At 46.4% G+C, this 15,005-nt stretch overlaps 1 protein-coding gene across 3 annotated transcripts in view; it reads right to left on the minus strand.

Annotated features, from left to right (window-relative positions):
• The window catches only part of LOC149345128 (calpain-5-like), a 96,705-nt gene extending 81,805 nt beyond the window's left edge, over positions 1 to 14,900 (minus strand). For all 3 annotated transcript variants that reach the window (XM_089546451.1, XM_089546449.1, XM_089546448.1), the window contains exons 1-3: positions 14,745 to 14,900; positions 8,453 to 8,619; positions 5,070 to 5,201 (exon numbers count right to left, since the gene is read on the minus strand). In XM_089546451.1, coding sequence (XP_089402577.1) covers positions 5,070 to 5,201; positions 8,453 to 8,529 — 209 coding nt within the window. In that variant the 5' untranslated portion in view covers positions 8,530 to 8,619; positions 14,745 to 14,900. The remainder of the gene's footprint in view (positions 1 to 5,069; positions 5,202 to 8,452; positions 8,620 to 14,744) is intronic.
• Between the last annotated feature and the right edge of the window lie 105 nt (positions 14,901 to 15,005).

The raw sequence follows: 15,005 nt of genomic DNA on the forward strand, positions 1-15,005 counted from the left end.
TTGTTAGCCTCCACGTTTCTGCCCCATAGGTGAGTACCGGTAAGATACACCTGTTGTATACTTTTCTTCTGAGGGATATTGGTAGACTGCCATTCATAATCTGAGATAACCTGCCATATGAGCTCCATCCCATTCTTATTTTTCTAGTTATTTCCCTCTCATGATCCGGATCAGAGGCCACTACCTGCCCTAAGTAGACATATTCTCTTACTACTTCCAGCACCCCGCCACCAATTGCGAACTGCTGTTCCCTTGCTAGGCTGTCGAATATTGCTTTGGTTTTCTGCATGTTAGTTTTACGACCGATCGTTCTGCTCTGCCTGTCTAGCTCATTGATCATGCTTTGCAGTTCATCTGCTGAGTGACTTCGCAAGGCAATGTCATCAGCGAATCGCAGATTACTTAGGTATTCTCCATTAGCTCTCACCCCCAGCTGTTCCCAATCCAGGCTTCGGAACACCTCCCGTAAACAGGCAGTGAATAGCATTGTCGAGATCATGTCTCCCTGCCTGACACCCTTCCTTATTGGAATTTTATTTCTGGTTTTGATTTTATAGGTGTTTAATGGCCCAAAGCTACTCACGGTATGAGAGACACCATAGTGAAGGACTCCGGAAATTTTGACCACCTGGGGTTCTTTAATGTGCACTGACATCGCACAGTACACGGGCTCTAGAATTCCGCCTCCATCGAAATGCGGCCACCATGGCTGGGATCGAATTCGCGTCTTTCGGGTCAGCAGCCGAGCACCATAACCACTCGGCCACCGCGGCATTTTTTATTGCTGGCTTTATGAAGCACTATGGAAGCTGTGCAGTCGTTATATATAATGACTGTTACGTGAATCAGAGAAAATCGAAAACAAATTCTCTTGGCCTAACCGCATGTTTGTTGGGGCTCAAATTTTGCATAGAAGTTGCATTCGGTGGTCAGTTTTGTTTTATACTACAATTAGGCAGACCTCTCCATTATGCATTAAAGTCTCTTTCTTCCTCCTTTCCTCTCCTGATTCGGTCAGAATTATTTTGAAATCCCCATCGTCTGCGGCGAAGAAGGCGCACCAAAACCGAAAGACTTCGCAGCAGTGGTACCTGTGGCGCCACCTCACACCCACCGGTGAAACGAACCCTCTACCGGGGAGGGCGGGAGCATTGAGGAAAAAAAACTGAGGAGGGAGAATCCGGTGACAGCCTTGAAGCCTAGTCTTAACAAGAAAAATTACAGTAAAAAAAAGAGTTTGTCCCCCTCGTAATACAAAAAGATTTTTTTCCCGATTTTCTCTCATTTACGCAACACGTAATATCTTCCAGTATTTTCAAATAAGACTCTTCTACACCCTGATTCCGGAATGCCTGTATGACTGCTCATGTTTCAACTGAACAATAAACACTATATACAGGGGTTGGTTATATTCTGCGCATTTCTCTAGCAGCTGATTGCGTGAATATGGTCTATTTTCGAGTACAGTCTAGCCCGGTTATAACGAAGTCGGCGGGAATCGGAAATCACTTCGCTATATCCGCTATTTTGTAATATGCGGACTACGAAAAAAAAAAATGCAAACATCGGCATACCGATTTATTGCCGCTGAAAGAAGTCGTCCAGCGTCCCCTGAACACGTTTCGCGAGTGCGGACTTCAGGATTGCGGACTTCAGGATTGCGGCTTCCATACCATCCAACTGCGAACCAAAGAACTGGTCGAACTCCGGACTCCCGAGGTACATCCGTAGCGTGTCAACAGCTGCGATGGCCGCTGCAGAGGTGACCGGCTTAGGGGCACAACTAGCATCGTCGCATTCGCTGTCGGAGGCGCTCTCCGCCAAGGTCTCTTCCATGACACTCCCGGCAACTTCTTCAGTCGTCAATTCCTCGGCGGCAACAAGGTCTTCGTCGGCGGAAACGAAGTCCATGTGGCTTAGACCCGCAGGCACAAGGTTCAAGTCGCTAGCGGAATCCCAAAGCTGCTCCAAGCAGGGCGTCGCGGCGGCAGCATCAGCGGTTGCAGCGACGTCAATCGCGGTAGCTTCGTCCCCAGCAGGCGCCGCCTCCGCGCTGCTGCTTCGGGAGAAGCCGGCTTTCTCGAAGCAATAGGCGATGGTCAGGTGCTCCACATCCCTCCAGGCTCCGCTTGCGAAGAAAATCGCCTTTACCAAAGGCACTTTCATGCCGACCACGTTGTCGGCAGTGGGAACATCAATCAGGAAGCGCTCGATCACGCGGCGCCGGTAGTGGACCTTAAAGTTGGCAATAACCCCCTGGTCCATAACAGTGCGACACTGCGCTCAGTTGTCCGTTCACCAGCTAGATCAAGTCGAATAACTCTGTCCTTATAAACAGCATACAACGATCCGCGATAACGATAAAAATGAGCCACGCTTGCAACATGCACAATGCCGCCGCGCTTTCTCCCTGCCTTGCGCACCGCGGCATCGACATAAAACAAAGCGCGTGCTGCCACACCTCCTGCAGACTACAGTCCAGCTGTGGCGCCGACTGCCTGGGAGAAATAGAGAACCGCAATTGGCCAAGACGGCCGCTCTCTGCGACGTCATTGAAAAAATAAATCGTCTGTTCTTCTTTACATTTTTTCCCTGCGCAGCGTGCTCTACCGCTCTACGCCGTGACGCCGTTCAAGGACGGCGAAACACGAGACCAGCGTGCCATGCGATGCAGTGAAGCAACCTTTTGCTCCGCAGGAGAGCAGATGACACCACGAAAGGACGCCGTCAGCCGAATTTTGCTCTTATTTCCGCGGAAAAAATCGCCTCAAGGACGCAAAAATGTGTTGATTGGCAGATTATTTTTCGGTTAGTATTAAATCTCTTTGTTATATCCGCTGACGCGCTCTTATTTACTTTGTTAAAACCGGACCCAAAATGTATTGAAAATGCAAAAATCGGAATGGGAAATTGAAATCCCTACCGCTATTTCGCTATAAGTGGCTTCGTTATAAACGGGCTAGACTGTATCCTATACGAAAGACTGCCTGATCACTTGGCTGATTTAAGTCTAAAGTTGTGACGGCACACATGTGATGTACAAATGTGATGGTACACTTCAAAGTGCGCCAACACGTTCGCCAATTTTATACATCCACTATGTTCCACAGTGCCAGAGCTAGAATGTCATCCCTGCACTCATCACGGCTTTGGTAGTGATGCAAGGAACTGCCAAGATGGGAGTAGTACAGTGTTAGTTGAGTGGTTTTCTTGGTCATGGCCCATGTTCTTTCATGCTAGTGCTTTTGTCTTCTTACTCGAAATACTAACTAGCCCAGCTTTCTGTTTAAGGGGGACGAGGGTCTTAAAACTGACCTTTTTATTTATGGCTAGAATCTCATGAAATTTTGCACACAGATGTGTTTCTCCCTTCTGATTCTGAAAATGTAGTAAAAATTGAGCTGGTGGTCTTAGATCAAAAGTTATCTTAAATTCTAGAGTGTAATTAGGTAATTTCTTATGCAGCTTTAATTAACTTTCTCATTGCATTTTGTGTCTCTTAATTACATGAATTGATAGCTAGTGAATTCCCATACGCAATGAAATTCTTACTTTTTTGTTTAGGCCATGTATACCGTATTTACTCGCATAATAGGCGCACTCGCATAATAGGCGCACCCCTAGTTTGGTCGCGAAAAATCAGATTTTTTTATTTCCGCGCATAATAGGCGCACCCCGAACTTGGCACTGTGATCAATACTGTATTTACACGATTGCAAGCCGACGCCTCGCCGCCCCCTGCCCCCCCCCAGTGTTTATTTTAACAAAGTTTTTGCTGAACTGACTACTAGTCCTCACTAGTGCTGCTGCGGACCCACAGCACGTACAACGACATCGCGTAGAACAGCCGCACACAGTTATCAGGGATGCTCACTTTAAACGTCTGTTTGGAAAGCTTCATCTCCAGCCGGAAACGTTCCCAACTTAGGCCCGCGAAAACCTCTGCGCTTGGAGTGCGTACGAAAATTTAGGGACGCCTCAGTCGCAACTGCCGCACTTCTCGGTCACGTCGTATTTTCCGACCTGCCGCACGCTTGCCGTGTTCGAGAGCTAACTCCCAGCCGTGTAGCTATTAAGGTGTTTGCCCGTCGAGCTAAAACAGCAAAGCTCGGTGGCAAAGCCACAAACCACGATGAGCTACGCGCTACTGCATATCCCGGCACTTGACAGCAACAAAAAAAAAAAAGTGGAGCTGGTGATGCTGATGGCGATATAGATAGCGAAAGCTCGCGGCGGAGGAAAACGTTGATGATGATGATAAGCTTGGCCTCGGGTGCCCTCCAAGGGCGGCGTCTGGAAGCTCCTGTGCGCGCGTGTGGCCTCCGCGATCAAGCGCCCGTTGCGTGCAGCCGGAGCTGATCATGGAGGCATCGGCGCGTGCATTTCGAAGGCTATTCCCGCGTGGGTCGTGGAAAGTTTCGGTGCGGCCCCTACACGGATTTTTTTAAAATATATTTTCTTCGGGAAAACGGGGTGCGGCCCGTACACGAGTGCGTTTATGCGGTATGTTCAATTTTGCGAGTCTAAAAATTTCCGGAAATTTTACCCTGCGTAATAGGCGCACCCCGAACTTTGAGCCGGATTTTCTGGAGAAAAAGTGCGCCTATTATGCGAGTAAATACGGTAAATAGCAATTTACAGTTAGCTTAACGAGTTGCAGTGTCAAATACTGTGATCTTTTACTCTCGACATAGTATATCAGGATGAGACGTCTTCAGAGAAAAAACAAAGAATGTCACCGGGTATGGGAACTCTCTGGCTATCAATTCATGTAAATAAAAGCAACAAAATGCAATGAGAAAGTTCATTAAAGCTGCATAAGAAATTACCTACTTACCTCCGAAACTTCGTATGATCTAAGACTATCAGCTCAATTATGATTACATATTTGGAATCAGAAGAGAAAAGTGCATCTGTGCGTAAAATTCCATGACATTCTAGCCATAAATAAAAAAGTAAGTTTTAAAACCCTCATCCCCCCTTAAACCACTTGTACAGTTTCTGAAACTGGGTGCTGCCTCAGGAGCATGCACAGATAGCCGAACCGGCCAGCCTGATGCAGAGCCCACCTTAGACAGCAGCTGAGGGTCGCTGGCGAGGATGGTGCAGACAGTGACAAACCAGGCGTTGGCTGGCCGGTCGTGGCACACGTCGCCCTGGACGGCGCCCCCTGTGAAGAGCTGGGGCTGCGGGCACACTTCCTGCAGGGGAGCCATGCGAGCACGGTCGTTAAGTTCCTGCCATGTGCGATGCTTCTGCTTGCTTCAGACCCAGCTGCAGCTAGTTCTTGAGAGACAACTGCAGCACCGCGAACTGGCTGAACATTTTTATCTGCGACACATCGGGTGGAGCGAATGATGCACGGTGCAAAAATATGGCCTTAGCTGAATTAGGCAGATCTTCTCGAAGGGACCCTGAGATGATTTTGATGGTCATATTCTAATGCGAAAAATCTGTACAGGTGGTCTTTGTGAGTATTCAAGTCAAGTTTAAAGGCTTTTGTGGACCCTGTTGTTGTGAAATAATTTTGTTGTGAAAGCAACACTCGTCGGTCAAATTTCTAGGGGAATCCCCCAAGGTGGAGTAGATTTGTAATAAGGGAGTAATTACTCATTGGCATCCACCCGAGCGCAGCCATACGGCTACAGAGGAAAAATATAGAGCTTTCTCAGAAACTTCGTAGTTAAAGAAAATTTCGTCCTGGTCCGGGACCAGGACGAATTTTTCTTTAACTACGAAGTTTCTGAGAAAGCTGTATAGCTTTCCTCTGTAGCCGTATGGTTGCGCTCGGGTAGATGCCAATGAGTAATTACTCCCTTATTAGAAAACAACACTCCAACAGCCAAAGCGAGACCCCAGGTGGTGATTATGGCATTACATGTCTGTGGCTCTGACATATCCTTAACTGTATGCATGCCGCGATGTCATCATCCAATGGGAAGTACATCGCCATGTTCTAAACTGTTTCTTTATTAAAGATGCTATTAACATAAAAAAAAAACTCTGCAGCTGTCTGTGGAAGGCAAAATGAGACCACAGTATACTACAGCGAGGTTCTACAGCAAACTCGAGTATGCGTCATCAGTATCTGATCCTGATCAAGCCACCTCATCAATCAGTAGAATGTATGTGCAAAAAATTCTACTCACTTTATTCTTTTCAATTACAACTGACCAGCCAGTATATCAACCATAAAAAGTAGCCTAGAGTCTTAAGCATCTCACTGTAGGATCTCTTGCCTAGTTTTATTTTACAAAGATTTATTTTTATTTTATCTGATACTGCCAACTGCTACTTGGCAGTCCAGGCAAGAGTGACTATAATAATTAATGAAAATAAAATAGTGCAAAGCAGAAAAAACAAGACAATGTGTTCCCAACAGCAATGAAAGAATGAACACAAATACAAACTATTATAACAGTAACCTTGATAAAGCGGACAGTGACATGAACAACAGAACCCCACCAATGCAACATACAAACAGAAGACATGAAATAGAGACAAGGAATAATGCGCTTTGTTATGAAGCTTTCACGGCAGATATGAAGGATTTGACTGAGGAAATATTAGCATTCCACTCCACTATAGTTCCGGAGAAAAATGAGAAGCGATAAGTGTTAGTTTTAGTCTGTCGCATGACAGTTGTTTGGACATGCTTACCTCTCGTTTTCCTTAATTTATTGAAATTAACGTAGGTGTTGAATGCCACTCTCGTTTCACTGTTAAACTTGCCGACCATCTCAAACCGCATAGAGAACTAATTCTTGAACCACTCCATCGTTCCCATCATTCATCGTATCCACCAAGTCCGTCTCGACTGCTTTAACACGAGAAACATTTTCCTACTAATTTACTCCTCTTGCATCTCACGAATGAAACCACCTTTCTGCTGAAATTATAAATAATAACCAACCTTTTTTGAAACTTTCACTAACACTGTGTTAGTTTATGTTTATGTTTTACCGCATTTTTTAATTTTGTTTGAACCACTTCCCTCTGCAATACCTATGGCCCTGAGGGAAAATGAATAAAATGTCCCATACCAATCAACAGCATCATTAAAAATAAATGTAATTTCCTTGATTTCAGTGAATGTTGGGTTCTTTCCTCGCACCACACAAGCAGCTGTGGAGAGGTGAGCACTCGCTCTGGTGTGCCGCTCCCTGACCCGTCTGGTTGTGAGACATGGGCGGATGCAAAGCTGCCTCTTTGAGCGGCAACAATGGCAGAGCAGGAAAATATCAATGCTGAAGTTTCGCAGCTCAAAAGACCAGACAAAGATGCATGGCACATTTGTCACAATGGCCACCAGATGTCGCTAGCCTACAAAGTGGCTTCAAGCTGTTTGCAATGTCCAGCGTCCCATGCCACAACGCAGTTCACATTCCTGCATTCTTCTTCTGCATGCCATGTGCACTAGCACTAATGCTTAGGGATTGTCAAGGAAAGCCAGCTTGTCAGTTAACACAAGGGACTAAACTAAACTAAACTCGGAAACTAAACTAGAATACGCCTCGACAATATGGAATCCTCACCAGACCTACTTGATAGCGGGCAGCACGCTTCATCACCCCACAGTATAAATCTCAGCTCAGCATCACAGCGTTGAACTCATCTCTGTCTTTTTCACAAACTGTACTTTAACTTTCCAGCACTTCCAGAAAACCTTCTACGAGCTCCGGTACGATCATCTCGTCGTTTATTTAACTCCTTAAGCATACAACGTTTGCACGGCTCCACAAATTCTTTCAATAAATCCTTCCTTCCCAGTGCGATAGAAAGCTGGAATAACCTCCCCGAACACACTGTCATTGAGGCTAATCCTTCCAGATTCAGACAGCTCCTAATTGACCATCTCAATGAAAAATAGTTTTTCCCGCACCCTATGTCAGCTTCCAAGCCCTGCAAACTGACCAGCCTGTTCTACTTCCAAAGTTCTAATCTGTTTTTGTTTATAATTCTGCCACACTCTGTCATGACTTGATTGTTTGAATTTGTTACTCTTGTCTTTTTTCGTCTTGTTCTACTTTTTTTTTCTATTCTATATTTTATATTGTCTATATTTTTCTGTATTTCTATATTCCTTCTGTATTTATATTCATGTATGACTGCTGAACACCCCTATAACACCTCCCCCCCCCCCCCCCCCCCTTACGTAATGTCCCTAATGGGACCTTTAAGGGTCAATAAATGATGACGATGATGATGGTATGTGAGGTTTAACATCCCATGGGCTAAGGAGGACCCTCAGTGGATGACTCCAGATTCATGTTGATCACCTGGGGTTCCTCAGCCTGCAGTGACATTGCACAGCACAGGGCACTTTCTGTACATCTCAATCAAAATGCAGCCACAGTGGCTTGTGTAGTCCGCACCGATCGACAACTGCCGTCTTTTTGTGCTGCAAACCGGCAATTTCTGCCTCAGCCGGGAGGCCATTTCCCCGACTCACCGAGGGTCGTTTCCACTCCACCCGGGGGCCCCTGCCCCTGACGTACAGGGATGTCTCGTCCGCCGGGAAGGCTGCATCGACGAACGGCTGGTGGGTCTTGAGGGCCTCGCTCCGCACGCTCGTGTAGCTGGGGGATGAGGACGAGCCTTTCCTCCGGGCCATGGCCGCTGCAGGAGAAGACATGGCCGAGAAAGATTACGAAGCAGTGCAATGGCACAGAGAAGAAAAGAAGGGATGCAATGCAGCATTGACTGACAACTCTCCTTAGTTTGCGTGCTGTTCCACCATCATGTCCATCCGACTCACCTAACAGTTCATGCTGAGACAAGTGCAGTGACCACAAAAGCAAGGGCAGAAGGGGGGGGGGGGACAGCGCCAGGCACTAAGACATGGCACACCCATCACCAAGCCCTTCATGATATGCAGCAACACAGCAAGAAGTATTGGCACAGTTTCACTGCTCTCAGACTACTCTAAAACACGAAAAAGCAATATCAGAGTAGAAAGCAAGTAAGTTGTCCTCGACTGCACTCCCTTTTGGGGCAGGGTACGTGACTAAGTCTAACAGTAGATTTCGATCACTAACTATATATGCGGAATGCTAACTCTTGGAAATGGAGGCATATTCCTACCACAAAGCACAGTAATTAGATGTGGTTAGCACTGAAAGGAGGCGTTTAAATGCGGCACTGGAGGTTCAAAGTTCAAAGCAATATTTATTGAGGTTAGCAAATAAAGGAAGATGAAACCTTGGTTAATATCTTCTTAACTGCGAGAACTTTGCGGCGTGTTCTACAGAGGCAATATGTTTCCGCTGCCAACCGCAAGTATTCCGTATTTTCAGTTACGGAAATATACCCCGGGACTCGGGCAGCACACCCTGCTCCTGAAAGGGAGTGTGCTAGATGACAGCTAACTGCCCTTTTAATCCCATACAAGCTTATTTGCGCTTAGAGCGTGCACAGGTCCATGGTAGTGCTTTCCTCTGCTTGGTTCCCCTTCTTTTGTCTCCCCAGTGCCTATGCATGTACACCTATCATCAAAAGTTTACGGAAAGTGACAGATGCAAAAAAAATTATTTTCAGCTCCATCTTTGCACGCAGTTTCAATTAGACACATGCAGCCCAACTCTAGTAAGCAAGCAACTTACACAGTCCCCTAAATCTCCCGCAATGCATTCTAGATGCAAAGAAATTCAATTTTTAAGGCGAAAGCCCCACTTGCCCCATTACGAGGAAAGCTGGCGGTGCTGGTTTAGTGTGCATACTCGCAGACGGTACAGAAAATCCCAGCGATGGCAAGAAAAACAGGGTGACATCATCAAGTGGCTAAACGACACACACAGCAAGCCGAGCAGTCAAATTTTGATCATATACTTTGGTTCATATTATATACTACCCTCCACACTCCAACCTCAATGTGGCTCCAGTATTCCAGACTACATTCGTACCAAAATTGAGAGCAACTCTGCATCGTACAGCATTCCGGGAGGGTTATACCATTTTTCTTTGTATATAGCTTACATATGCTAATCAAGCGAGAGGCTAGGTTGCGACAAGGATTTGAACCAACGACATATGCACCTTCCATTGTATGCCATCCCAGACTTTACTTCTTCCCTTAAGGCGGTTGGGGCATCCACCAAGTTGTGAGACACTTACTGCGCCATTTCCTTTCCTCAGTAACCAATTTTACTATTAACATTATGATGCAACCGTTCGTCACACACCGCGGCGGGCGGTGTCATACGATTCAGTCAGGTTGGAGGTTAGCTGGCGAAAGGCATTCGAACCGAGCGTCCAACTGTTTCACTCGGAGCTTTGTGGATTCAGCGTCTGTGGAATCAGCATTTGGAGACGCGTCTTCATTCCATTTATCAGTGTGCAACCTGCGTCGAGGTCGAATGTCCATGACAATAATACTTTCGCCTTCACAGCACGTAAGCAGCCTTAAAACGACACTGAGGAGAAATTGAATTGGCTTGGATCGATAGAATAACAGCTCCTAAACAAAAAAACGCCGCTCTTTCAGAAAACAAAGCTCCGATAAAGTAGAACTAAAATACAGGCATCGCCGCAACAGGCCAATCTCACAAGTGCAAGCGCGATGATGAAATAGGAGAAAAGACACCACAGATCTCTAAGGCTGACAAAGGTGCACGAAGGTTTTGTGTTTGATTGGTATTGAAGTATATAACTTTTGTTTTGAAACCACCAGTGCACTTTTATCACACAACGAAGACAGAAAAAAAGACAACCTGAATGTTGGAAGTGAAAGAAAACCTGCAAAGGGCAGCGCAATAGGCGGACAGCTGAGTTTTGGGGTGCTTGGCGGCTATGCGTCTACCTGCCCGCTTGGTTTCATTAAGTTGTTGGCCAGAGCTGTTGGTCAGAAAAGAGCAGTTGCGAGGAAGCTTTTGTGCACAACAGCAGCATTGACACTTGAGGAGCATGTGTTCATTAAATGGCACGCAAATGTGAACTTGGCACGCAATGAGATTACAAGATGCTAGTTTTGCACTGATCCACTGCCAGCCTATGCAAGTAAGGTTATGCAGTCTTTTCAACAGTCAGCAAGGACCAGAAAATAGCTCCTGAGAACTTTGAGCCTAGCGATTACTCAGTCCAAGCTGTGACTATAATACCAGCAACATCTGCCTTGAAGTTAACGTGCTGAAAGTGGTAGACATGTTTGACGCCTGCACAAACTAAGCATTGTCGTGGATAGCTGAGATTATGAAAGCTGACGATCTGTTTTTGACCTAGCAACGGTCTAGAAAACCAACTGCAGTCAATAATGTAGTTGCAAGTAAAACTAAGCATGAAACAGCTAAAAATTAGAGAGGATTCGCACACAACACGCTGACTGCCATCATTGCTGCTTTTCCCACGGCAAACTGCGTGCATTTGCTTGTTTCTCATAAACTGTTATTCACCATCATGCCTGACTACGCCCACTGCAGGGCAAAGGCCTCTCCCATGTCTCTCCCCAATTAACCCTGTCCTTCACCAGTTACAGCCAACCTATCCCCATAAACTTCGTAATCTTCCCAACCTAAACTCTTCCTCGCTTCTGCCCCACCTTCAACTTGATTTCAACTAGGATGTCATTAATCCACATTTGATCCCTGACCCACTCTGTCCTCTTCATGTCTCTTTAACGTTATAGGTACCATTTATCTTTCCATAGCTCGCTGCGCTGTCCTTTACTTAAGTTGCACCCTTTTCATTAGCGGCTTTGAGTTTATGAGGGTCCAAAAGCAAATTGGGCTATGAGGGATGCAGTAGTGAAGGGCTCCAGAAATTTCGGCCACCTGGGGTTCTTTAATGTGCACTGGCACCGCACAGTACACAGGCCTCTAGAATTTCGCCTCCATCAAATTTCGACCACCGCAGCCAGGATCTAACCCGTGTCGTTCGACTCAGCAGCCGAGCACCATAGCCACTGAGCCACCGCGGCAACGCTTTTCGTTAGCCTCCACATTTCTGCCCACAGGTGAGAGCAGTAAGCTACACCTGTTGTATACTTTTCTCTTGAGGGATATTGGTAAACTGCCATTTATGATCTGAGAGAACCTGTGAAATACACTCCGCACCATTCTTACTCTTCTGCGGATCTGTGGCGACTTCCAGCCCTAAGTAGACATATTTCCTTACCATTTCCAGCACCGCGCTACCAATTGTAAACTGCTGTTCCCTTCCGTGACTGTTTAGCATTACTTTGGTTTTCTGTATATTAATTTTTAGACCCATAACACTGCTCTGCCTAACTCATCAATCATGCTTTGCAGTTCATCTCCTAAATTACTTAGCAAGGCAATGTCATCAACGTCAAAGGTATTCTCCTTTAACTCTTTATCCCCAACCCAGGTCTCTCAATACCTCCCGTAAGTAGGTGGAGAACAGCACTGGCGACATCGTGTCTCCCTGGGGCCTGACATTCTTTCTTAATGGAATTTTATTGCTGGCTTTATAGAGGACTATGGTAGCTATGCACCCACTAAAGATATCTTCCAGTATTTTTACATAAAATTCTTCTACATCCTGATTCTGTAATGCCTGCATGACTGGTGAAGTTTTGGCTGAGTGAAATGCGCAGAATATAGCCAACCCCTATATATAGCGTTCACTGATTACAAGAAAGCATTTGACTCAGTGGAAATCTTCCAGTGGAAATATTGGAAGATATATCTATAACGACTGCACAGCTACCATAGTCCTTCATAAAGTCAGCAATAAGATTCAGCAAATAAGGAAAGGTGTTAGGCAGGGAGTCCGGATCTCACCAATGCTATTCACCGCCTGTTTACAGGAGGTGTTACGGGGCCTGAAATGGGAACAGTTGGTGATAAGAATTAATGGAGAATGCCTAAGTAATTTGCGATTCACTGATGGCACTGCCTTGCTGCGTCACTCAGGAGATGAGCTGCAAAGCATGATCAATGAATTAGACAGGCAGAGCAGAACGGTAGGTCTTAAAATTAACATGTAGAAAACTAAAGTAATTTTCAGCAGGCTCACAAGAGAACAGCAGTTCACAATTGGTAGCGAGGTGATGGAAGTAGTAAGGGAATATGTCTACTCAGGGCAGGTAGTGGCCGCTGATCTGGATCATGAGAGGGAAATAATGAAGAATAAGAATGGGGTGGAGCACATACGGTAGGTTCTCTCAGATCAGAAATGGCAGTTTACCAATAACCCTCAAAAGAAAATTATATAACAGCTGTATCTTACTGGCACTCACCTATGGGGCAGAAATGTCAAGGCTAATGAAAAGGGTTCAGCTTAAGTTAAGGACAACGCAGTGAACTATTGAAAGAAAAATGATAGGTGTAATGTTAAGAGACCGGCAGCAGGCAGAGTGGGCAACGGGACAAAAGCGGATCAATAACATCCGCCGCGGTGGCTCAGTGGTTATGGCATTCGGCTGCTGACCCAAAAAACGTGGGTTCGATCCCAGCCGCGGCGGTCTAAATTAGATGGAGGCAAAATTCTAGAGCCCTGTGAACTGAGCGATGTCAGTGCATGTCAAAGAAATCCAGGTAGTTGAAATTTCTGGAGCCCTTCACTACGTCGCCCCTCAAAAACCTCAGTCGTTTCGGGACGTTAAACCCCATATAAGCCATAAACCACAATGACATCCTAGTCGAAACCAAGAGGAAGAAATGAGCTTGGGCAGGGCACATAATGTAAAGGCAAGATAACCACTGGTCCTTAAGGGTAATGGAGTGGATTCCAAGAGAAGGCAAGCGTAGCAGGAGGCGGCAGAAAGTTAGGTGGGCGGTTGAGATTAAGAAGTTTGTGGGGTTACGGTGGCCGCAGCTGGAAGAGGACAGGGTCTATTGGAGAGACGTGGGAGAGGCCTTTGCCCTGCAGTGGGCGTAGTCAGGCTGATGATGACGATGATGTGCGACACAGCAGTTCTTTGCCAAACCTATGCAGTTATGTAGAGGGCCATTCACACAATATGCTCGAACAGAGCAGGGCACAAAAAGGTACCACAGGCATTTGTGTTTTGCCCTGCTACAGCGTTTTCTCTAAGGCAGTAAATTGTGGTCCACTGTCATGCTTGTGTGGATGGTCTTATTGAATATGCATGCGTTCTCTTTCTGCCGTTTTTTTTTTTTTTTTCTGAGGCAGAATACACCAACTGCCCCAGCGTGCCAGACTTGTTTAATGAAACTGTTGTATAATAAAAGAAAATTCCAACAGTGCTGAATGACAAGGCTTGAATCAGTGCTAGTCATGCAGTTGGCTTCATGAAGGTGGAAACAGCGAGACCGCTTAACACAGGGGCTGCGTGACGCCTGACTTCATGCAAGTAAGGAGACGAACACAAGTTACGCCCCCATGGTGTACACCCCTCGCTAAGCTCGTAGCCCAGCCTGGTAGGGGCGAGTCAGGGATGCGTGCTATCCAAAGGAATCTATGACGAACGAAGCTGTGGGTGCTCAGGGCATGCATTCGAGTGGCCTGTCGGCAACACGTTACCGCGTGACGCCTATGAAGTACTATATGAAGACAGCTGATATCGCACATTAACTACCACAAAGCCAAGAGATTCGAGCAGGCGCAGCATACGACGCTCGAGTGCCGACACAGAAGAGCGACTGGGCAGCGGGTGCAAAAAGCAAGTGAGTGCAGTGCTGAGTCGCTAGAAGCCGTCTCCTCGGATGTACCAGGAGCGGCATCCAGGAAGAGGCGAGACCGTCGTGCGCAACGACAAATCGTGCTCCACCGGGAGCATCGCAACCGTGCGGGGCCCTCACCAGTAGGCAGGCACCTGCGCTCACCTCTGACGCGTGGGCCACATCCAAGGCCGCGCTGTTAACGGCCCGGACCCGAGGCGTGGGAGCTGAGGTCACAGACGCCGGCGTTCATTCATCGTCTCTCGCCTCTTCTCGCCCATTTCCATTTTTGTATTCGCGAGGGATTTTGGCGCCCATTGTGTCTGGACGCGAACCTTCACGAGCTGTTTTTAGACAAAAATTAAGTAAAACAAAAACAATTCAAATTACTTTTTACGCGTGAGTTCATCAAAATTTTATAAATAC

The sequence above is a fragment of the Amblyomma mixtum genome, chromosome 5 (assembly GCF_055824585.1).
Source record: "Amblyomma mixtum isolate Tamu chromosome 5, ASM5582458v1, whole genome shotgun sequence".
Lineage (NCBI taxonomy): Eukaryota > Metazoa > Arthropoda > Arachnida > Ixodida > Ixodidae > Amblyomma > Amblyomma mixtum.